This window comes from Oncorhynchus nerka, linkage group LG20 (genome assembly GCF_034236695.1).
Source record: "Oncorhynchus nerka isolate Pitt River linkage group LG20, Oner_Uvic_2.0, whole genome shotgun sequence".
In the NCBI taxonomy this organism is placed as follows: Eukaryota; Metazoa; Chordata; class Actinopteri; order Salmoniformes; family Salmonidae; genus Oncorhynchus; species Oncorhynchus nerka.
The window spans coordinates 60852633-60878017 of record NC_088415.1 but is presented as its reverse complement, the minus strand read 5'-3'; the positions used below and the strand labels follow the sequence as shown (position 1 = coordinate 60878017).

Here is a 25385-nt window from a genome sequence, read left to right as displayed (position 1 = left end):
GTAAACAAGAAAGGCACTCTCTCTGGTGGCGCGCATGAAAAAGATCTGTGACACGGCAGGGTCCATTCATTCAGACTGCTCTTACTCCCTAATTTATAGGAATACAAGCCTGAAACAATTTCTAAAGACTGTTGACATCTAGTGGAAGGCATAGGAACTGCAATTTGAGTCCTAAATCAACAGATACTGTAACGGCATTGAAACGGAAAAAAAGAAAAAAAAGGAATGGATTTTTCTCAGGTTTTCATCTGCCAAATCAGTTCTGTTATACTCACAGACATTATTTTAACAGTTTTTGAAACCTTAGAGTGTTTTCTATGCATACCCTATCTTCTGGGACTGAGTAAAAAGCTGTTTAATTTGGGCATGCTTTTCATCCAAAATTCTAAATGCTGCCCCCTACCCTAGAGAATGTAATGTTCTGAAAAGAATAATATATACATATTAAATGTCTTACTGAGCATTCTTGTAAATCCACGCAAGTTTATTCACCTGTCTCCTGTCCTTTGACTGTGATTACAGCGATGTTGAGATGTGATGCCAGCAGATTACATATGGCCTTTGCCGAGCGCTCATCATCTTCATTCGTCAGTGAGTTGATCCCTTGAATAGTCTTGTTGGGAATGGAATACAATGTAAAAATGTGCAACATACAGTAAAGACCAGCAGTCGATTTATGTAAGCATTATTTTTAGCATTATTAGGCCTACTTGTAGTATGGTAGCCTACTGTACCTGTTCATTTTCCTGGGATTTCACATTTGCCGTAACACAGGCATCTGATGATAGTGTTTGCCAATAGCACTCTCCGTGACCAAAATCCCCAAGTCTACCAGTATTTTTGAAATGTAGATTTTCCATTCCTCCTGAAAGCCCTAATCTGCTCACTTAATTAAATAGAGATCCTGGTCAAATCGAAATCGAATCAAATCAAATAAAATTGTATTTGTCACATGTGCCGAATACAACAGGTGTAGACAGTGAAATGCTTACTTACAAGCCCTTAACCAACAATGCAGTTTTAAGAAAATACCCCCCCCCCAAAAGTAAGGGATAAGAATAAGAAATAATTAAAAAGCAGCAGTAAATAACAATAGCGGGGCTATATACAGGAGGTACCGGTACAGAGTCAATGTGTGGGAGCACCGGTGTCAAGGTAATTGAGGTAATATGTACATGTAGGTAGAGTTATTAAAGTGACTATGCATAGATAATAACAGAGAGTAGCAGCAGCGTAGAAGGGGGGGGCAATGCAAATAGTCTGGGTAGATGTTGATTAGATGTAGATGTATTTTGGCCCATTCCTCCATGCAGATCTCCTCTAGAGCAGTGATGTTTTGGGGCTGTTGCTGGGCAACACGGACTGTCAACTCCCTCCAAAGATTTTCTATGGGGTTGAGATCTGGAGACTGGCTAGGACACTCCATGACCTTGAAATGCTTCTTACGAAGCCACTCCTTCGTTGCTCGGCGGTGTGTTTGGGATCACTGTCATGCTGAAAGACCCAGCCACGTTTCATCTTCAATGCCCTTGCTAATGGAAGGAGGTTTTCACTCAAAATCTCAAGATACATGGCCCCATTCATTCTTTCCTTTACACGGATCAGTCGTCCTGGTCCCTTTGCAGAAAAACAGCCCCAAAGCATGATGTTTCCACCCCCATGCTTCACAGTAGGTATGGTGTTCTTTGGATGCAACTCAGCATTCTTTGTCCTCCAAACACGACGAGTTGAGTTTTTACCAAAAGGTTATATTTTGGTTTCATCTGACCATATGACATTCTCCCAATCTTCTTCTGGATCATCCAAATGCTCTCTAGCAAACTTCAGATGGGCCTGGACATGTACTGGCTTAAGCAGGGGGACACGTCTGGCACAGCAGGATTTGAGTTCCTGGCGGCTTAGTGTGTTACTGATGGTAGGCTTTGTTACTTTGGTCCCAGCTCTCTGCAGGTCATTCACTAGGTCCCCCCATGTGGTTCTGGGATTTTTGCTCACCTGTGATCATTTTGACCCCACGGGGTGAGATCTTGCGTGAAGCCCCAGATCGAGGGAGATTATCAGTGGTCTTGTATGTCTTCCATTTCCTAATAATTGCTCCCACGGTTGATTTCTTCAAACCAAGCTGCTTACCTTTTGCACATTTAGTCTTCCCAGCCTGGTGCAGGTCTACAATTTTGTTTCTGGTGTCCTTTGACAGCTCTTTGCTCTTGGTCATAGTGGAGTTTGGAGTGTGACTGTTTGAGGTTGTGGACAGGGGTATTTTATACTGATAACAAGATCAAACAGGTGCCATTAATACAGGTAACGAGTGGAGGACAGAGGAGGAGCCTCTTAAAGAAGAAGTTACAGGTCTGTGAGAGCCAGAAATCATGCTTGTTTGTAGGTGACCAAATACTTATTTTCCACCATCATTTGCAAATAAATTAATAAAAAATCCTACAATGTGATTTTCAGGATTTTTTTTCTCATTTTGTCTGTCATAGTTGAAGTGTACCTATGATGACAATTACAGGCCTCTCTCATGTTTTTAAGTGGGAGAACTTGCACAATTGGTGGCTGACTAAATACTTTTTTGCCCCACTGGACATGCACACATACTTGTTTAATATTTTGAAACATTTTTATAACACACATACAGTACCTGTCATGTTCTTTCCTGTACTTATTAAATTCAAAATGTTTCATAGTCATTGTTTCAGTTGTTTATTAGTGTCTCATTTAGACTTAATCTCCTTATTTCCTCCCTACACAATTGCAGATCTAAGACAAGATGAAAGTAAAAACCCATTCTCGTTCTAATTCTTTTTTTTCCACCTGCATTTTGTCAGACTAGTGAAGATGGTGGTAAACTGTACTATTTGTATGAACGCTAGGTTACCTTTTCCCATTGTTATCATACTAACTGTATGTCATAAAACCTTAATTAGAGCTCTTGCTCACCTGATGTACCATGCCAGGTGTGTATAATACGGATGTTAATGGAAGAAGGAAGGTGTTAAGGTGTGGTCTTTACTCCAAAATGTCACTTAATATAACTTCCAATTGAAGAGAGACTATGAGATGCCCTCTGCAGGTAGTTGTGGAGAACACGTGACCTTCACGCAGACATCGACATTTGAGGGGCTGAGACGAAGCACTCTCCAATACATTTTCCACCGGGCTACCAGAATCCCAAAGGCACATTAAACAACTAACCTTGCCCTAGACAGTCATTTGTTGAAGATCCTTACAGACCTTGGCAATTGCAGCTGGCGTCTAGCGTACGGCCTCATGGGGTTGGGTTTCAAAAGGGAAGATCTCGTCGCCAACAAAGTCATTGGGAATGGGTCCCAGGTCTTCAGCCCATGGAGTAATACAGGTGGTGGACTCTCCAGGGTGCCATCCTGAAGTGCCTGGCCAAAGGCAGAGTCCCGGGGGGTCCCGCCATCACTTACATTGCCGTAAGCACCGACATCAACGTAATGAAAACAGTAGATGGAATCGACACACTATCAACAAGGCAGGTCCTAGTTTTGTCACACCTGGTCTACGGTTCAGTGGTGTGGTCAGGTGCCACAAACAGGGACTTAGGAAAATTGCAATTGGCTCAGCATGGCTGGCCCTTGTATGTCCACAGAGAATAATAATATGCATGTCAATCTCTCCTGGCTCGAAGTGGACTTCATCACAACTTGTATTTGTGAGCGGTATTGACATGCTGAATGCACTGAGCTGTCTGTTTAAACTATTAGCACACAGTTCTGACACCCATACATACCTCACAAGACATGCCACTAAAGGTCTCTTCACAATCCCCAAGTCCAGAACAGACTATGGGAGGTGCACAGTACTACATAGATCCATGACTACATGAAACTCTATTCCACATCAGGTAACTGATGCAGCAGTAGAATCAGATTTTAAAAAACAGATACAAATACACCTTATGCTATAGCAGTGACGGTGAAGTAACACAAACATAGGCACATACACATACACACACACACACAATAACATACGCACTATACACACACGTACACATGGATTTTGTGTCGTAGATATGTGGTAGTGGAGTAGGGGCCTCAGGGCACACACTTAGTGTGTTGTGAAATCTGTTATGAATGTACTGTAATGTTTAACTGTTTAACTAATGTATAACTGTCTTTATTTTGCCGGACCCCAGGAAAAGTAGCTGCTGCCTTGGATCCATAATAAATACAAATACAATATTCTATCTACTCATATAGCTACCTCAGTCTATGACTGTACCAATAAACTAGACAAGGATGACTCTACTCTTAAAAAGATGATATCTAGAACCTAAAAGAGTTCTCTGGCTGTCCCCATAGGAGAACCCTTTGAAGAATCCTTTTTGGTTCCAGGTATAACCCTATTGGGATCCACGTAGGACCTTTTCCCCAAAGGATTCTACTAGGAACTCAAAAGAGTTCTACCACTTTTACTTTTTTTCTAAAAGTGTACACGATTTCAATAAGAATGTAATGAATGACTAACTGTTTTGAACAACAAGTGGTCCTGGAGAAAACTACCCTACCTTCATCAGGGCAGAAGGCACCCTAACTTTCTTTTCATTTGGTAACTTAACATTTAATAATTTAAAAAATGATTTTAAACTAACATTCTGTGAAAATACATCTGATGTCACATAGGGGCTATTAACTAGAGAGCCCATTAACTAGCTAGGTTACACATAAAATATATCTAATAATCAATCAGTCATGGTATCAAAGGCTTTGAATTTAGCTTACAGGAGACAAATCGCAGGCGTTCAACTCGGCTGATGGACTCCCGGTAGTTGGTATCCATCCGGGCGATCCTGGATCCAACCATCTAGAGCAGGTGATCGAACTTGCTTCGGTCCAGACAAAAGTAGCTTTGGATTTCCTCTCCAAACAGTCGAAACTCTTGAATGAATCAGTGGAACTCCCCTGCCTGTTTTCGGGAATTCAACCATCTCTAGACCCACACAGATGCACGCTTTCGGTGGTGCTGGTGCCAGTCCAACAGCACGACCAAGACCACCTTCCCCAACCTGGTCTCATTGTTGGAATATCCTACTCTCTACTATCTATATTATTTATTATTGCATTTCGCTCCAAAACTATGCATTTTGGAGGGGAATTATATTATAGGCTGTCACAATAAATAATATGTAAACTACTTGTCAAATAAATGAATAAAACATGAAAAGAAATTCAACTGTCTAAACTTTTTTGTTAAGTAATCTCACTTTCTGTACTGGATATGTGTGCTACAAAAGTTCAACTATCACATTTTGCTACTTTCTGTCAAGTCTATGCATACAATTTGATGCATACTTTCGATAAATCCAACATATGCACCGCAATGCAACTGCCTCTGCAACGCAATGCTGAAAGGCAAACGCAGTGTTCCATTGGAAATGGAAGTACTTCTGGTGTACCAAAACAAAATAAAACAGTCGGTGTGTTCAAGGTATTAATCTTTTCACCCTCCTCTAACTTTCCATCCAATCCCCGTCCCTTAACTAAACACAATACCATATAGAGCCATGACTACATGGAACCCTATTCCACATCAGGTAACTGATTTAAAACCAGATAAAAATACACCTTATGGAACAGTGGGGACTGTGAAGCAACACAAACATAGGCACAGGTGATTAGAATGGCGCCGGAGGAGATGGGTGGCGTTTTAAGGACTCCTAACCAATTGTACTATTGTGTGTGTTTTTTCGCATTATTTGTAACTTATTTTGTACATAATGTTTCTGCCAACGTCTCTTATGACCAAAAAGAGCTTCTGGATATCAGGACAGCGATTACCCACCTCGTACTGGACAAAGATTTTTTCTTTAACAAGTCGTCCACGAAGGATTTACTACAAACACCCGACAAGGCCCATTTGCATGAGAAAGAAACTGAGATATCGGGGACGAAGGTCGGGGTGATCCGACGGCGAGTGGGTAATCTGCCTCTACCATCAGTCCTATTAGCCAACGTAAAATCATTGCATAACAAAAAAGACGAGCTACGATCATGAATATCATACCAACGGGACATAACAAACTGTAATATCTTATCTTTCACCGAGTTGTGCCTGAAAGACAACACGGATAACATACAGCTGGCGGGGGTTACGCTGCCAGGGCAAGATAGAACAGCTGACTCCGGTAAGACAAGGGGTGGCGGTCTGTGTATATTTGTAAACAACAGCCGGTGCACGAAATCTAATATTAAGGAATACTCAAAGTGTTGCTCACCTGAGATAGAGTATCTCATGATAAGCTGTAGACAACACCAAGAGAGTTTTCATCTATATTTTTCATAGCTGTACATTTACCACCATAAACCGATGCTGTCACCAAGACCGCACTCAATGAGCTGTATACGGTCATAAGCAAACAGGAAAACGCTCATCCAGAGGCGGTGCTCCTAGTGGCCCGGTTTTAACTCATTTGTACCAGCATGTTAAAAGTGCAACCGGAGGAAAAAAAACTCTACACACAGAGACGTGTACAAAGCTCTACTCGCCCAAATCTGACCATAATTCTATCCTCATGATTCCCGCTTACAAGCAAAAATTAAAGCAGGAAGAACCAGTGACTCATTCACTAAAGAAGTGATCAGATGACGCAGACTCTAAGCTACAGGACTGTTTTGCTAGCACAGACTGGAATGCATTCCGGGATTTTTCCGATAGCATTGAGGAGTACACCACATCAGTCACTGGCTTCATCAATAAGTGCATCGATGGAGTCGTCCCAGCAGTGACCGTTTGTACATTTCCCAACCACAAGTTATGGATTACTGGCAACATTCACACTGAGCTAAAGGGTGGAGCTGCAGCTTTCAAGAAGTGGGACTCTAACCCGGACGCTTATAAGAAATCCAGCTACGCCCTCCGACGAACCATCAAACAGGCAAAGCGTCAATACAGGACTAAGATTGTATCGTACTACACAGGCTCCGGCACTCGTTGGATGTGGCAGAGCTTGCAAACTATTACTATTACCACAAAGGAAAGCACAGCCGTGAGCTGTCCAGTGACACAAGAGAATCAACTGTTCCGGATGACTGTGTGTTCACGCTCTACGTAGCTGACATAGGTAATACCTTTAAACAGGTCAACGTTCACAAGGCCGCAGGGCCAGACGGATTACCAGGACGTGTATTCCTGAGCATGCGTTGACAGTTGACCAACTGGCAAGTGTCTTCACTGACATTTCCAACCTGTCCATGACAGAGTCTGTAATACCAACATGTTTCAAGCAAACCACTATAGTCCCTGTGCCTAAGAACACTAAGGTAACCTGCCTAAATGACTTCTGACCCGTAGCACTCACGTCTGTAGCCATTAAAGTGATTTTAAAAGCTGGTCATGGCTCACATCAACACCATCATCCCTGTAACCCTAGACCCACTCTAATTTGCATACCGCCCCAACAGATCCAGAGATGAAGCAATCTCTATTGCACTCCACACTGTTCTTTCCCACCTGGACAAAAGGTACACCTACATTAGAATGCTATTCATTGGCTACAGCTCAGCGTTCAACAGCATAGTTTTCTCAAAGCTCATTACTAAGCTAAGGACCCTGGGACTAAACATCTCCCTTTGCAACTGGATCCTGGACCTCCTGACAGGCCTCCTCCAGGTGGTAAGGATAGGTAACAACACATCTGCCACGCTGATCCTCAACACGGGGTCCCCTCAGGGGTGCGTGCTCAGTACCCTCCTGTTCACCCATGACTGCATGGCCAGGAACAACTCTAACGTCATCATTAAGATTTCCGACGACACAACTGTGGTAAGCCTGATCACCGACAATGATGAAACAGCCTATAGGGAGGAGGTCAGAGACCTGGCCGTGTGGTGCCAGGATAACAACTTCTCCCTCAACCTGATCAAGACAAAGGAGATGATTGCACTTGCTTGACTGACTACAGGAAAAGGAGGACTGAGCACTGGATTCTCATCAACGGGGCATAGATGGGGCAGCAATGGAGCAGGTTTAGAGCTTCAAGTTTTAAGGTGTCCACATCACCAATCAACTATCATGGTCCAAACACACTAAGACAATTTTGAAGAGGGCACGGCAAAGCCTATTCCCCCTCAAGAGACTGAAAAGATTTGGCATGGGTCTTCAGATCCTCTAAAAGTTCTACAGCTACACCATCGAGAGCATCCTGACAGGTTGCATCACAGCCTGGTACAGCAACTGCTTGGTCCGACTGCAAGGTACTACAGAGGTACATCACTGGGGCAATGCTTCCTTCCATCCTGGACCTCTATACCAGGTGGTGTCAGAGGAATCGCCTAAAAATTGTTATAGACCCTATCCACCATAGTCATAGACTATACGGAGCGGCAAGTCTAGGTCCAAAACGCTTCTTAACAGCTTCTACCTCCAACCCATAAGAATTCTGAACAGCTAGTCAAATGTCTACCCAGACTATTTGCATCCCCCCCCCACCCCACCACCACCTCTTTTACTGGAGCAACGAACCGCCCTTGCTGTCTCTGACTGGCCGGTTCCCCTGTTTGCACTGGGATTCTCTGCCTCTAACCCTATTACAAGGGCCGCGTCACTGGCTTACTGGTGCTCTTCCATGCCGTCACTTTAAGTATGCTCTCTCTAATTCTCTCTTTCTTTCTTTCCCTCTCTCGGAGGACCTGAGCCCTAGGACCATGCCTCAGGACTACCTGGCATGATGACTCCTTGCTGTCCCCAGTCCACCTGGCCGTGCTGCTGCTCCAGTTTCAACTGTTCTGCCTGTGGCTATGGAACCCGGTTCACTGGATGTGCTGCCTGTCCCAGACCTGCTTTTTTCAACTCTCTAGAGACAGCAGGAGCGGTGGAGATACTCTCAATGATCGGCTATGAAAAGCCAACTGACATTTACTCCTGAGGTGCTGACCTGTTGCACCCTCGACAACTACAGTGATTATTATTATTTGACACTGCTGGTCATCTATGAACATTTGAACATCTTGGCCATGTTCTGTTATAATCTCCATCCGGCACAGCCAGAAGAGGTCTGTCCGCTCCTCATAGCCTGGTTCCTCTCTAGGTTTCTTCCTAGGTTTTGGCCTTTCTAAGGAGTTTTTCCTAACCACCGTGCTTCTACTCCTGCATTGCTTGCTGTTTGGGGTTTTGGGCTGGGTTTCTGTACAGCACTTTGAGATATCAGCTGATCTAAGAAGGGCTATATAAATAAATGTGATTTTATGCTTTTGCTACTCTCTGTTTATTATCTATGCGTATTCACTTTAACTCTACCTACATGTACATATTACCTCAATTACCTTGACTAACCTGTGCCCCTGCACATTGACTCAGTACTTTCCCCCCCTGTATATAGCCTTGCTATTGTTATTTTACTGCTGCTCTTTAATTATTTGTTATTTAAATTTTTTACTTCTCTATTGTTTCTTAAAGCTTTATTGTTGGTTAAGGGCTCGTAAATAAGCATTTCACTGCCAATTACTGCACCTGTTGTATTTGGCGCATTTGACAAATACAATTTGATTTGAGACACATACATACACACACATGATAACATATGCACTATACACACATACACATGGATTTTGCATCGTAGATATGTGATAGTGGAGTAGGGGCCTGAGGGCATACACTTAGTGAATTCTGTAATTCATGTATTGTAATGTTTTTAAAATTGTGTAACTGCCTTAATTTGTCTGGACCCCAGGAAGAGTAGCTGCTGCCTTGGAAGCAGCTAATTGGGATCCATAATACATACAAATACAAATCATAATAGCTTGCAAGCGGAGTTTGAATAAGACATCCGATTACCACTTTGCAGTTAGAACAGTTGGTTTTATTATAGATAATAAATAACAAAATAATTGATGGATCACTAGATAAAACAAATGCATCTTTTGTTTTTTAATTGTATTTTTATTAACAAATATCAACAAACAGAAGAGGAATAGTCACATGCAAACAAGCATACATACAAACAATTTACATTGCCAGGATTCCTAAACAATGTTTTAATTGCCTTTCATTTTAGTTAAAGTAGTGCCATATTGTTAAAATTCATTTATAAAGTGAAAAAAAGTTAGGTTTCGAATTAGACCATTTGCATTTGTGAATATGAAATGTACCTACTATTATTAGCAGTTGAATGAAATATACTACATCTTTATCAATGTCAGAAATTCTGAAATAAATCATATCAAAACCATTAAACTGTTGCAATGCGTTCGGCATCACACACTCCATCTGATTGGTCGAGTAGGCGGGCCATCTGAATCTGTGGCTGTGGTAACTAGAGACGGCTCCCCGGTTCATGGTTTCTAGCAGGCTTTGCATTGTTGTACTTGCTCCCAAATGGATTTTTCTGGTAAGGATTTCGTTGTTTGTTTTGAGCAGTTGTATGTAGTTAGCTAACCAGCAACTTAACGTTAGCTGGAACGAAGGTCATGAAATAGCTAGCTTGCTACGTTAACGTAGTTAGCTAACCGGTACATAATGAATCAATGTACTAGTAGCTTGCAGCTAGCCAATAAATCCCAAAAGCGAACTGCTGCTAGCCAGCAGGCCCAGTTAACTGTGTCGTGATCTAGTTTTCTAATTGTATCGCGCCGTGTAATGACAGTTTACCACCAATTGGTGTTTTGGTGATCTCTTAATATTAAACTAAGCTTGCTTGCGCGGTATTATGCAAGCTTGTCAATGTCTTATTCGATAGGCAGCGAAGGCCTCGTTCTCCTTAGCCGATCGAATAAATTATTGAATCGCTTTTGCCAGATACTAGTTGGCTAAATATTTTGTAGCAGCAGGAATGGTGTAATTAGTTTATGCTAAAGCATGTACCGTAACTATGGTGTTCACTAACGTTAGCCCGTTGGTGTTGGTTTCTCATCAACAGTTAAGCCAGCTAACGCTAGCTACCTACCTGTCATGATGTTCATGATAACAAGCAACTTGGTATTGAACGCTGGACCTTGTAATAAGCTATAAGTAACCACATTATCACTACTGCTTGAAACAGAGTTACAACGCCCGTGACAACGGCAGTATTCTACATTGAGCTACAATGTTGTTAGACTAAGCTTCAGACACCGAAAGCATCATTGCGCAAAATAGTACACAGTATCATCTGGATATGTATGCAACAAAAGTTCAACATTCACCTTCTGCTGCCCTTTCTGTCAAGCCGTTTTCGCATACAGTTTGTATTGACCACACCGAATGCACTGCATGTGCAACGCAATGCTGCAAGGAAAACGCAGCGTTTTCTTGGGTATGAATGTAATGCTGGGGTACCAAAACGCAATGACACTGTCGGTGTGTTGGAAGTGAGCACCTTGACATCAACGACCTTTTCCCGAACGTCCTACTCAAATCAAATCAAATGTTATTTGTCACATAAACATGGTTAGCAGATGTTAGTGCGAGTGTAGCGAAATGCTTGTGCTTCTAGTTCCGACAATGCAGTAATAACCAACAAGTAATCTGGCTAACAATTCCAAAACTACTACCTTATAGACACAAGTGTAAGGGGATAAAGAATATGTACATAAAGATATATGAATGAGTGATGGTACAGAGCGGCATAGGCAAGATACAGTAGATGGTATTGAGTGCAGTATATACATATGAGATGAGTATGTAAACAAAGTGGCATAGTTAAAGTGGCTAGTGATACATGTATTACATAAGGATGCAGTAGATGATATAGAGTACAGTATATACGTATACATATGAGATGAATAATGTAGGGAACATTATATTAGGTAGCATTGTTTAAAGTGGCTAGTGATATATTTTACATCATTTCCCATCAATTCCCATTATTAAAGTGGCTGGAGTTGAGTCAGTGTATTGGCAGCAGCCACTCAATGTTAGTGGTGGCTGTTTAACAGTCTGATGGCCTTGAGATAGAAGCTGTTTTTCAGTCTCTCGGTCCCAGCTTTGATGCACCTGTACTGACCTCGCCTTCTGGATGATAGCGGGGTGAACAGGCAGTGGTTCGGGTGGTTGATGTCCTTGATGATCTTTATGGCCTTCCTGTAACATCGGGTGGTGTAGGTGTCCTGGAGGGCAGGTAGTTTGCCCCCGGTGATGCGTTGTGCAGACCTCACTACCCTCTGGAGAGCCTTACGGTTGAGGGCGGAGCAGTTGCCGTACCAGGCGGTGATACAGCCCGCCAGGATGCTCTCGATTGTGCATCTGTAGAAGTTTGTGAGTGCTTTTGGTGACAAGCCGAATTTCTTCAGCCTCCTGAGGTTGAAGAGGCGCTGCTGCGCCTTCTTCACGACGCTGTCAGTGTGAGTGGACCAATTCAGTTTGTCTGTGATGTGTATGCCGAGGAACTTAAAACTTGCTACCCTCTCCACTACTGATCCATCGATGTGGATAGGGGGTGTTCCCTCTGCTGTTTCCTGAAGTCCACAATCATCTCCTTGGTTTTGTTGACGTTGAGTGTGAGGTTATTTTCCTGACACCACACTCCGAGGGCCCTCACCTCCTCCCTGTAGGCCGTCTCGTCGTTGTTGGTAATCAAGCCTACCACTGTTGTGTCGTCCGCAAACTTGATGATTGAGTTGGAGGCGTGCATGGCCACGCAGTCGTGGGTGAACAGGGAGTACAGGAGAGGGCTCAGAACGCACCCTTGTGGGGCCCCCGTGTTGAGGATCAGCGGGGAGGAGATGTTGTTGCCTACCCTCACCACCTGGGGCGGCCCGTCAGGAAGTCCAGTACCCAGTTGCACAGGGCGGGGTCGAGACCCAGGGTCTCGAGCTTGGAGGGTACTATGGTGTTGAATGCCGAGCTGTAGTCGATGAACAGCATTCTCACATAGGTATTCCTCTTGTCCAGGTGGGTTAGGGCAGTGTGCAGTGTGGTTGAGATTGCATCGTCTGTGGACCTATTTGGGCGGTAAGCAAATTGGAGTGGGTCTAGGGTGTCAGGTAGGGTGGAGGTGATATGGTCCTTGACTAGTCTCTCAAAGCACTTCATGATGACGGAAGTGAGTGCTACGGGGCGGTAGTCGTTTAGCTCAGTTACCTTAGCTTTCTTGGGAACAGGAACAATGGTGGCCCTCTTGAAGCATGTGGGAACAGCAGACTGGTATAGGGATTGATTGAATATGTCCGTAAACACACCGGCCAGCTGGTCTGCGCATGCTCTGAGGGCGCGGCTGGGGATGCCGTCTGGGCCTGCAGCCTTGCGAGGGTTAACACGTTTAAATGTCTTACTCACCTCGGCTGCAGTGAAGGAGAGACCGCATGTTTTCGTTGCAGGCCGTGTCAGTGGCACTGTATTGTCCTCAAAGCGGGCAAAAAACTTATTTAGTCTGCCTGGGAGCAAGACATCCTGGTCCGTGACGGTGCTGGTTCTCTTTTTGTAATCCGTGATTGACTGTAGACCCTGCCACATACCTCTTGTGTCTGAGCCGTTGAATTGAGATTCTACTTTGTCTCTATACTGACGCTTAGCTTGTTTGATTGCCTTGCGGAGGGAATAGTTACACTGTTTGTATTCGGTCATGTTTCCAGTCACCTTGCCCTGATTAAAAGCAGTGGTTCGCGCTTTCAGTTTCACGCGAATGCTGCCATCAATCCACGGTTTCTGGTTTGGGAATGTTTTAATCGCTATGGGAACGACAATTAAAACATTCCCAAACCAGAAACCGTGGATTGATTGCAGCATTCGCGTGAAACTGAAAGCGCGAAACACTGCTTTTAACCAGGGCAAGATGACTGGAAACGTGACCGAATACAAACAGTGTAGCTATTCCCTCCGCAAGGCAACAAACAAGCTAAGCATCAGTATAGAAACAAAGTAGAGTCGCAATTCAACGGCTCAGACACGAGGTATGTGGCAGGGTCTACAGTCAATCATGGATTACAAAAAGAAAACCAGCCAAGGTCACGGACCAGGATGTCTTGCTCCCAGACAGACTAAATAACTTTTTTGCCCGCTTTGAGGACAATACAGTGCCACTGACACGGCCCGCAATCAAAACCTGCGGATTCTCCTTCACTGCAGCCATCGTGAGTAAAACATTTAAACGTGTTAACCTCTTACCTCTACCTGGGACGCTTGCGTCCCAACTAGAGCTCTGGAAATGCAAATGCGCTACGCTAAATGCTAATAGTATTAGTTAAAACTCAAAAGTTCATTAAAATACACATGCAGGGTATCAAATTAAAGCTACACTCGTTGTGAATCCAGGCAACAAGTCAGATTTTTAAAATGCTTTTCGGCGACAGCATGAGAAGCTATTATCTGATAGCATGCACCAATACACTACAACAGAAAAGCACAGCAGGGGACGTAAACAAAATAATTAGCATTTCGGCGTTACACAAACCGCACAATAAAATAGAAAACAGTCATTACCTTTCACCATCTTCTTTGTTGGCACTCCTAGATGTCCCATAAACACTATTGGGTCTTTATTTCGATTAAATCGGGCCATATAAAGCCAAGATATCGTTATATGTAGACTGTGTGATAAACGAAAAAAACAGCGATTTCACAACGTAACGTCATTTTTTAAAATTCAAAAAGTAGACGATAAACTTTCACAAAACACTTCGAAATACGTTTGTAATGCTACTTTAGGTATTAGTAAACGTTAATAAGCGATAAAAAATCATCCGTAGGCGATGTAAATATCATTAGCTGTCGTCTTGGAAAAAATTTCAGGAGAGAGCTCTTCCGGAATGATCTGGGCGGAGACCGGAGGTAAGCGGTGCCCCTCTTTCGGTTCAACCAAGAATCAAAGATGATTAAATTCACAAGATACTCGACAACATGGGGATGCTGTGGGAGTTGAATGCTCGGTCTTATCTAATTCGGCTCACTGTTAACAATTGCTGGAAGTGGCGCAAGGATATTTATTTCCATTTTCTGTGATCAGGTTTTCCTGCGCTTTCCGATGTAACGCACGTTATGTAATAGCCACAGTCGCGTTTTAAAAACGTCCGAGGGTTTCCTATACACACATTCTAACCATATGAACGTACTATATTCCTGGCATGAGTAGCAGGGCGCTGAAATGTTGCGCGATTTTTAACAAAATGTTTAAAAAAGTAGAGGGTAGGAGCAACTAGTTATCCCTCGCAAGGCTGCAGGTCCAGACGGCATCCCCAGCCGCGTCCTCAGAGCATGCGCAGACCAGCTGGCTGGTGTGTTTACGGACATATTCAATCAATCCTTGTCTCAGTCTGCTGTTCCCACATGCTTCAAGAGGGCCACCATTGTCCCTGTTCCCAAGAAAGATAAGGTAACTGAGCTAAACGACTACCGCCCCGTAGCACTCACTTCCGTCATCATGAAGTGCTTTGAGAAACTAGTCAAGGACCATATCACCTCCACCCTAGACCCACTCCAATTTGCTTACCGCCCAAATAGGTCCACAGACGACGCAATCGCAACCACACTGCCCTAACCCATCTGGACAAGAGGAATACCTACTGTGGGGCAAAAAAAGTATTTAGTCAGCCACCAATTGTGCAAGTTCTCCCACTTAAAAAGATGAGTGGCATGTAATTTTCATCATAGGTACACTTCAACTATGACAGACAAAATGAGAAAAGAAAATGACATTGTAGGATTTTTAAAGAATTTATTTGCAAATTATGGTGGAAAATAAGTATTTGGTCACCTACAAACAAGTAAGATTTGTAACTTCTTCTTTAAGACGCTCCTCTGTCCTCCACTCGTTACCTGTATTAATGGCACCTGTTTGACATTGTTATCAGTATAAAAGACACCTGTCCACAACCTCAAACAGTCACACTCCAAACTCCACTATGGTCAAGACCAAAGAGCTGTCAAAGGACACCAGAAACAAAATTGTAGACCTGCACCAGGCTGGGAAGACTGAATCTGCAATAGGTAAGCAGCTTGGTTTGAAGAAATCAACTGTGGGAGCAATTATTAGGAAATGGAAGACGTACAAGACCACTTAATCTCCCTCGATCTGGGGCTCCACGCAAGATCTCACCCCGTGGGGTCAAAATGATCACAAGAACGGTGAGCAAAAATCCCAGAACCACACGGGGGGACCTAGTGAATGACCTGCAGAGAGCTGGGACCAAAGTAACAAAGCCTACCATCAGTAACACACTACGCCGCCAGGGACTCAAATCCTGCAGTGCCAGACGTGTCCCCCTGCTTAAGCCAGTACATGTCCAGGCCCATCTGAAGTTTGCTAGAGAGCATTTGGATGATCCAGAAGAAGATTGGGAGAATGTCATATGGTCAGATGAAACCAAAATATAACTTTTTGGTAAAAACTCGTCGTGTTTGGAGGACAAAGAATGCTGACTTGCATCCAAAGAACACCATACCTACTGTGAAGCATGGGGGTGGAAACATCATGCTTTGGGGACCAGGACGACTGATCCGTGTATAGGAAAGAATGAATGGGGCTATGTATCGTGAGATTTTGAGTGAAAACCTCCTTGCATCAGCAAGGGCATTGAAGATGAAACGTGGCTGGGTCTTTCAGCTTGACAATGATCCCAAACACACCTCCCGGGCAACGAAGGAGTGGCTTCGTAAGAAGACCTGAACCCAATGGATATTCTTTGTAGGGAGCTGCAAGTCCGTATTGCCCAGTGACAGCCCCGAAACCTGAAGGATCTGGAGAAGGTCTGTATGTAGGAGTGGGCCAAAATCCCTGCTGCAGTGTGTGCAAACCTGGTCAAGAACACAGGAAACATATGATCTCTGTAATTGCAAACAAAGGTTTCTGTACCAAATATTAAGTTCTGCCTTTCTGATGTATCAAATACTTATGTCATGCAATAAAATGCAAATGAATTACTTAAAAATCATACAATGTGATTTTCTGGATTTTTGTTTTCGAATCCGTCTCTCACAGTTGAAGTGTTCCTATGATAAAAATTACAGACCTCTACATGCTTTGTAAGTAGGAAAACCTGCATAATCGGCAGTGTATCAAATACTTGTTCTCCACAATGTATGTACTGTACTCTATCATCTACTACATCTTTATGTAATACATGTATCACTAGCCACTAAACTATGCCACAATGTTTACATACCCTACATTGCTCATCTCATATGTATATACTGTACTCTATACCATCTACTGCATCTTGCCTATGCCGTTCTGTACCATCACTCATTCATATATCTTTATGTACATATTCTTTATCCCTTTACACTTGTGTGTGTGTAAGGTAGTAGTTTTGGAATTGTTAGGTTAGATTACTCGTTGGTTATTACTGCATTGTCAGAACTAGAAGCACAAGCATTTCGCTACACTCAAATTAACATCTGCTAACCATGTGTATGTGACAAATAAATTTGATTTGATTTGTTACTTTTAACTCTCTAATGAACTTATCCTCTGCGGTAGAGGAAACTCTGGTTCTTCCTTTCCTGTGGCGGTCCTCATGAGTCAGTTTCATCATAGCGCTTGATGGTTTTTGCGACTGCACTTGAAGAAACTTTCAAAGTTGTTGACATTTTCCATATTGACTGACCTTCATGTCTTAAAGTAATGAAGGACTGTTGTTTCTTTTAGCTTATTTGAGCAGTTCTTGCCATAATATGGATTTAGCCCTACTTGGTAAAATACCATCTTCTGTCCTTGTCACAACACAGCTGATGGGCACAAATGCAATAAGAAGGAAAGCAATTCCACAAAATAACTTTTAAGAAGGCACACCTGTTAATTGTAATGCATTCCAGGGTGCAAAGCTGTCATCAAGGCAAAGGGTGGCTACTTTTAAGAATCTCAAATATAACGTACATTTTGATTTGTTTAACATGTCTTCATTATTATTCTACAATGTAGAATAGTAAAGATAAAGAAAAACCTTTGAATGAGTAGGTGTTCTAAAACTGTTGACTGGTGCTGAAGATTGACACTTATGTTCTTTCCATTGAAAAACATGTTTTGCATGACATTTCATGGATTTACATGTAATTGATCACATAAAATATTTGTCTCAATTGGGCATATCTTTAGAGGTAAAGTTATCTTTTGGTTCTACAGCATAAACGGTTCCAGTCTTCCCCACGCCAGTCCCACTAAGAGGGGTGGATGGCACATCAACACCCCCCATCAGAGCTTCCCCAGTGGACAGCAGTCCCAGATGGGGACCCTGACTCAGATTCCGACCAGGACTCTGGAGTTGGAGAGGATGCTGGTGTTCACTGGCAGGACGGAGTTGGAGAGCGTGATTTCAACATCTTTGTTGCCTTTCGGGGAAACATGGATGACGAGGACTTCCAAGAGAAACTTGACAACATACTTAACAGGATGCATAGTATGCTTGAATTGGGTTAGTAATGGTTGGTGATGTGGTGCACCGTTCTAACTGGCTAAACACTTTCCAACTTTTTAATGTATTATGAAAGTAAAATGTTGAAAGTCATGATTTCAAAGCTCTGTATTATTTATATACTGATAAGAACAGTGATATTGAGGTATTGTACTCCTACCACTCCCCTCTCATCACCCAACTCTCCTCTTTCTTCATGTCTACCTATCCCTCTCCAGACTCAGAGAGACTGCAGCTCCAGCATGTGGAGCCATGGAACAGTGTGCGAGTCACCTTTAACATTCCTCGGGACGCGGCAGAGCGCCTCAGGCTGCTGGCCCAGAATAACCAGCAGCAGCTCCGAGACCTGGGCATCCTCTCTGTACAGATAGAGGGTATGTACAGTACCAAAATAGCAGCAGCCATGGGTATGGTCAGGCCCAAAATCTATTGTTTATTTTATAGTAAGCATCCTGAAAAGTACTTAGATTGTTGTTGTTAATATTTGTATTAAATTTTTTCGTCCAGGTGAAGGAACCATAAACGTGGCCATTGGGCAGAATAGAGGTCAGGAGGTCAGGGTAAATGGACCAATCGGTGCGTCCGGTCAGATGAGGATGGATTTGGGATTCCCGGGACAAGCAGGCCCAGGTGATTTGGGGCAGTACAGTAACAAGTTGAACTCTATGCATTGATTGATCGACTTTTAGTTGTTAATATAAACCAACTCCCATACCAATCTCTTGTAGGAGGCATGAGAATGAGCAACCCATCGATGGTACCCCCTTGCCCCAGTATGTCTGGACAGGCCATGGTTCCCGGCAGCAGTGGACAGATGCACCCCAGAGCTGCCAGACCCCCCTCACAGACTGGTGAGGTCATATGCATGCTTAATAAGCAACCATTTACACATCCAAAATATGTGCAACTTGTTCAAAGGTATTGACCATATACGTTTTTACCCTCCCTTCAGATGCGATGGGCCCAATGATGTCGTTGCAGCAGCAGCTTCAGCATCCTCAGGCTGGCCCCTACGGCCAAGGACCCATACCCCCCCAGGCAGCTCACCACATGCAGGTACACAATCACTAATGGAGCTCAACAATAACCATGCATTATAATCACTATCAATACTACCAATTAATGCAAGGATTAAATGTATCAGGAGTTGACTCTATTTATAAAGGCTGTATTTTGACCACAGACCATGCAGGTGGGCAGGCAGCTCAACCCGGCTGCCCTCCATCAGCTGCAGCAACAGCAGCAGCAGGCCCAGCAACAAGCCCAGCTCTCCCAGCTTGGTGGCCCCCGTCCCCCCTTCAACTCCTCTGGCCAGATGCCTGTACCCTCCGGCTGGAACCAGCTCCCCTCAGGGGTCCTCCAGCCGCCGCCAGCCCAGGGAGGACCCATGGGCTCAGCCTGGAGGAAGGCCCCTCCCCAAGCTCAGTTGACTCAACGTCCCCCCTCCCTGGCTATGGTCCAGACCCCCAGCCACCCTCCACCTCCGTACCCATTTGGTAGCCAGCAGGCTGGCCAGGTGTTTAATGCAATGGTGCAGGGGCAGCTCCAGCAGCAGCCAGGGGCTGGTCAGTTTGCAGCCCCCCAGCCTAAAGGTCCCCAGGGTGGGCCTGGAGGGGTGGCAGGACCCCTTAGACCTCCACCACCTCTGCCTCCTTCAGCAGGGCCTCAGGGAAACCTCACAGCCAAGTCTCCTGGGTCTTCACCTTCCCTCTTCCAGCAGGGTTCTCCAGGGACTCCTCCCATGATGGGGCAGGGTCAGGCCCAGCTGGGACCGAGACCTATGACCCCACAGGGTTTCTCTCAAGGGGTCGGCTCACCGGGCAGGGCGATACTGGGACAGCAGGGTAACCTGCAGCAAGGGTTCATGGTAATGCCCCAAAATGGGCAGGCTGGACCTCTGGTTCATCAAGGAGGAATGGGAGGTAAGAAATTGAACTACTGCTGATGACTACAAATGATGCATTCACTTTCACAGTGTAAGTTTGTTCCATGGTCACAAATGATCTCCTGAAGCATTGCCTTATTAGTTAGAATTACTTATTAGTTAGTAACACAATTCATGCTGAAATCAAAGTAATATTCAGACAGTTTGTGTATCCAGACTTACTATAATGACCTTTTATGCTGGGCTAATGAAATTCCCAACGGTGGTGTTTGATCATAGGCATGCCCAATCGCCTACCCATGGGGTTTCCTAACGTCCCAGGGAACCAGAACTTTGTCGAGGGTCAGGTGACTAGCGCCCCAGGAACCCCTGGGGGAGGAGCCAATCCCCAGCTCCAGAGCAGCCAGGTTATGGCACACACAGGTACAAGACAAAGAATAGATCAGCACAGTTAAATTTCTACTTTGTTTTTGAAAGAAAAGCAAATTTCTTGTCCATTTTTAAAATTACATCAAATTGATCAGAAATGCAGTGTAGACATTGTTCATTTTGGAAATGGCACATTTATTATGGGATATCTACATAGGCATACAGAGGCCCATTATCAGCAACCATCACTCCTGTGTTCCAATGGCATGTTGTGTTAGCTAATCCAAGTTTATAATTTTAAAAGTCTAATTGATCATTAGAAAACCATTTTGCAATAATGTTAGCACAGCTGAACATTTTTGTTCTCATTAAAGAAGCAAATAAACTGTCCTTCTTTAACTTCTTGCGTCGAGCAATCCCGTATCCGGGAGCGTAATCATAGCCTCAAGCTCATTACCATAACGCAACGTTAACTATTCATGAAAATCGCAAATGAAATTGGACATTGGAACACAGCGCCTTCAAAATCTGGGGCATTTCCTGTTTGAAATTTCATCTTGGTTTCGCCTGTAGCATCAGTTCTGTGGCACTCACATATAATATCTTTGCCGTTTTGGAAACGTCAGTTTTCTTTCCAAAGCTGTCAATTATATGCATAGTCGAGCATCTTTTCGTGACAAAATATCTTGTTTAAAACGGGAACGTTTTTTTATCCAAAAATTAAAAGAGCGCCCCCTATATCGAAGAAGTTAAACTAGTTGAGTATCTGGAGCATCAGCATTTGTGAGTTAGATTACAGGCTAAAAAAAGGCCAGAAACAAAGACCTTTCTCATTAAACTCGTCTATTCTCATTCTGAGAAATTAAGGCTAATCTATGCGAGAAACTGAAGATCTTGTACAACGCTGTGTACTACTCCCTTCGCAGAACAGCGCAAACTGGCTTTAACCAGAATAGAAAGAGTGGTAGGCCCCGGTGCACAACTGAGCAAGAGGACATTAGTGTGTAGTTTGAGAAACAAGACAAGTCCTCAACTGGCAGTTTCATTAAATGTACCCGCAAAACACCAGTCTCAACGTCAACAGTGAAGAGGCGACTCCGAGATACTGACCTTCTAGGCAGAGTTGCAAAGAAAAAGCCATATCTCATAGTCAGTCTGGCAATAAAAAGAACAGACACTGGACAGAGGAAGATTGGGAAAAAGTGTTATGGACAGACAAATCTAAGTTTGAAGATCACAAAGAAGAACATTCGTGAGACAGAAAAAGTTTAAAGATGCTGGAGGAGTGCTTGACGCCATCAAGCATGGTGGAGGCAATGTGATGGTCTGGGGAGCTTTGCTGGTGGTAAAGTGGGAGATTTTTACAGGGTAAAGGGATCTTGAAGAAGGAAGGCTATCACTCCATTTTTCAACGCCATGCCCATACCCTGTGGACGGAGCTTAATTGGAGGCAATTTTTTCCTACAGGACATTGACCCAAAGCACAGCTCCAAACTATTTTTTATTTATTTATTTGTTGTTTTACCAGGTAAGTTCACTGATAACACGTTCTAATTTGCAGCAATGACCTGAGGAATAGTTACAGGGGAGCGGAGGGGGATGAATGAGCCAATTGTAAACTGGGGATTATTAGGTGACCGTGATGGTTTGAGGGCCAGATTGGGAATTTAGCCAGGACACCGGGGTTAACACCCCTACTCTTACGATAAGTGCCATGGGAGCTTTAATGACCTCAGAGAGTCAGGACACCTGTTTAACGTCCCATCTGAAAGACAGCACCCTACACAGGGCAGGGCATTGGGATATTCTTTTAGACCAGAGGAAAGAGTGCCTCCTACTTCCAACACCACCAGCAGCATCTGGTCTCCCATCCAGGAACTGACCAGGACCAATTTGATTGATTAACTATTTAGGGAAGAAGCAGTCGGCTGGTATTCTGTCTATAATGGAGTGTCCAGCACAGTGACCAGATCTCAACCCTATTGAACTGTTGTGGGAGCAGCTTGATCGTAAGAAGTGCTTCAGGAAGCATGGGGTGATATCTCTTCAGATTACCTCAACAAAATGACAATTAGAATGCCAAAGGTCTGGAAGGCTGTAATTGCTGCAAATGGAGGATTCTTTGACGAAAGCACTTTGAAGGACAATTATTATTTATAACCTTGTCAACATCTTGACTATATTTCCTGTTCATTTTGCAACTCATTTCATGTATGGTTTCTTGGAAAACAAGGACATTTCTAAGTGACCACAAACTTTTGAACGGTAGTGAGAGAAAAAGCCCTTGCAGGGTCGTTCAATGTGATTTCTATCACTTTTTGACTGCACACCATTACATTATTATTTTAATCTAAATTTTAACTTCCAATTGCTCCCACGAAGATGGCCTCCGGTCCGCACACGGTTGACTGTCAATTTAAATGGTCATGTCTATTCTATTTTCTATATTTCTATGATTTAATTTGGAAGATTGACAGTGTAATTTACCGTTTGAAAGTTGAAATGCCAATGCTTTTCCCATTTTAGTGCATTTATCAGCCAAAACTTGACACCCACCCTCTATTCAAGAGCATGCTTTGTCTCAACCGCGGGCGGGCACAACCCAAACACCTCAGATTATGTAAAATGGGTTATCAGCTACAATGTATATACGACAAAAAAGTTAATAATGACAGATTTTTTTATATAATTGATGTTGAAAGTTTTTATATATACAGTTGAAGTCGGAAGTTTACATACCGTAAGGGAACATTTTGCCATTTGGTTAGTGAGAAAGTCCACATTGCAAATGTACGAACCCTTACTAGACGTCCGAAAACGTTTGTAAAATTCGCGGGCGGTGTCGGGCCGTGCGGCAGGGCCGGATTCTCCAGGAAGTCATCAAATGAACTCTCTCGGACATTCGGTTTCCATTTATAAAATAATCAAATTTTGGTCAATTTTCCACTGTCCCGGTAAATCCCAGAAGCGGGCGAATGGAATCATATTGCAAATGTACAAAACATCATGAATAACGATTTTTATTTTTATTTTACATTTATTTAACCAGGCAAGTCAGTTAAGAACAAATTCTTATTTTCAATGACTGCCTAGGAACAGTGGGTTAACTGCCTGTTCAGCTCGGGGGTTTGAACTCGCAACCTTCCGGTTACTAGTCCAACGCTCTAACCACTAGGCTACCCTGCCGCCCCGATGTGGCCTTATCTCCTAAACGGAAAATATTTCAAAGCCGAAACTGGGTGTACATAGGTTTGGCATAATGGGCAGTTGGCCCCGAACAAGATTTTCTGGGATTAAAGGTCCAAAATGAAAATAAAGCAATTTTTCTGCTTCACGTCAAAGTAAAGGAACATACGGTGTCAATAAAAAAAGAATCAGCCATTTATCTATCGTCATTTAAGAGAAATCGTACAATGTCAAATTGGTGATGATAAAAAATATGTATATATTTTTTTAAACAGTTACAGATCCAGTTGCAGCGTGTTCATACAAATCTTTTTAAAGTGTGCTCTGTGAGATTTCTGTGATTTTCTGAAATAACACACACTCACTAAACCCTCTGTAAATAAGTCAGTTCTTAACGCAAAGACTTAAAACTCAAAATTCTATAATTGCCTACCCCAAGGAGGATATGTGTTCACTTTCAGCTTCCTGTGTAGACCGGAAGTGCCTTAAAATGGTGTCATAGGTGCTGTTTCGAAGGGATAAAAAGGTCAGATCTTTTCAAAACTTCATATGTGTGATTAGGCAACCCTCATGAACTGTAAGTCAGTCATTTCTCCCAACAGATGTCAAAGAAAAGCTCCCTCACACACACACACAAACAGCAAGGATGGAGTGACAAAGTGCGGTGCTTAAAGACGCACAGAGCCTGCAATGGCATTTTCATATTCTCTAGGCCGTGCCGAGTTCAACAAGATGCGCCGCTTGACCGTAGCTCGCTCTGAGTGCAGCGACCGTGAAAAAAGTAGGCCCAAAATGTAATTTGCTTTTGGGTGACAGTGAAAGAACCATTAGGGTGAGAAGCACAATTCGACCTCATGTACGTTCCTGAGGTCCTCCCGATCTGTGCAAGCCTAACCTTGACTGTGTGGCATTAACCCTTAACAGTTAATCAGGGTTTTTTGATCTCACAGATTACAATGACATCTCTCCCCATAGGAATACATCGCCTGCTCCTCTAAAGTCAACCTGAAGCCTATGTGGGTTATGAATGTCTTAAGAACCGTCTTCAATGACAGTCCATCAGGACACTATGAGGTCTACCTGTGTTAATACTAAGCTTCCTGAAGCAACCGGAAGTGGTTAAAATCACCCTAAAAGTGTTTTTCCATACCCAACCAGCAGTTTGTGATAAATAGTGCATTCAACCCTGTGTAAATCGGTCAGTTTTTAACGTAAACACTTCAAATTCAGGATTCTGTAAAGGCACACCCCAATCAGGATATGTGTTTACTTATAGCTTCCTGTGCCAACCGGAAGTTCCTTAAATTATGTCATAGGGGCTGTTTCAAAGGGTTAAAAAGGTCAGATCTTTTCAAAACTTCATATGTGTGATTAGGCAACCCCCATGAACTGTAAATTAGTCATTTCTCCCATAAAAATTTCCAAGAAAAGAATCTCACACACACACACACACACACAGCTAGGACAGAGGGACACAGTGTGGTGTGTAGAGACAGACAGTGCCTGCAATAGTTACCTTTGTTCGAACTAAAAAAGAACCGTCAGACCTAGAGTTCTGAATCTTTAGAAACCTGTTCTAGACCTCAGGTCGATAGTGCGTGGTGAGTTACTTGGCTCTAGAATGTTCTCGGACCGAAAAACAGCCTCGTACATTTGCAATG

The 25385-nt window shown here is 43.4% G+C and overlaps 1 protein-coding gene across 2 annotated transcripts in view; it reads left to right on the top strand.

Moving 5' to 3' along the window:
- Window positions 1–10249: 10249 nt before the first annotated feature.
- LOC115102885 (nuclear receptor coactivator 6-like) overlaps window positions 10250–25385 on the top strand; it is a 30368-nt gene continuing 15232 nt past the window's right edge. The window contains exons 1-8 of one of the 2 annotated variants that reach the window (XM_029623300.2): window positions 10250–10351; window positions 17996–18284; window positions 18503–18658; window positions 18792–18914; window positions 19013–19135; window positions 19237–19340; window positions 19468–20206; window positions 20449–20592. In XM_029623300.2, coding sequence (XP_029479160.2) covers window positions 18044–18284; window positions 18503–18658; window positions 18792–18914; window positions 19013–19135; window positions 19237–19340; window positions 19468–20206; window positions 20449–20592 — 1630 coding nt within the window. In that variant the 5' untranslated portion in view covers window positions 10250–10351; window positions 17996–18043. The remainder of the gene's footprint in view (window positions 10352–17995; window positions 18285–18502; window positions 18659–18791; window positions 18915–19012; window positions 19136–19236; window positions 19341–19467; window positions 20207–20448; window positions 20593–25385) is intronic. The other variant, XM_029623301.2, reaches the window with a different exon arrangement.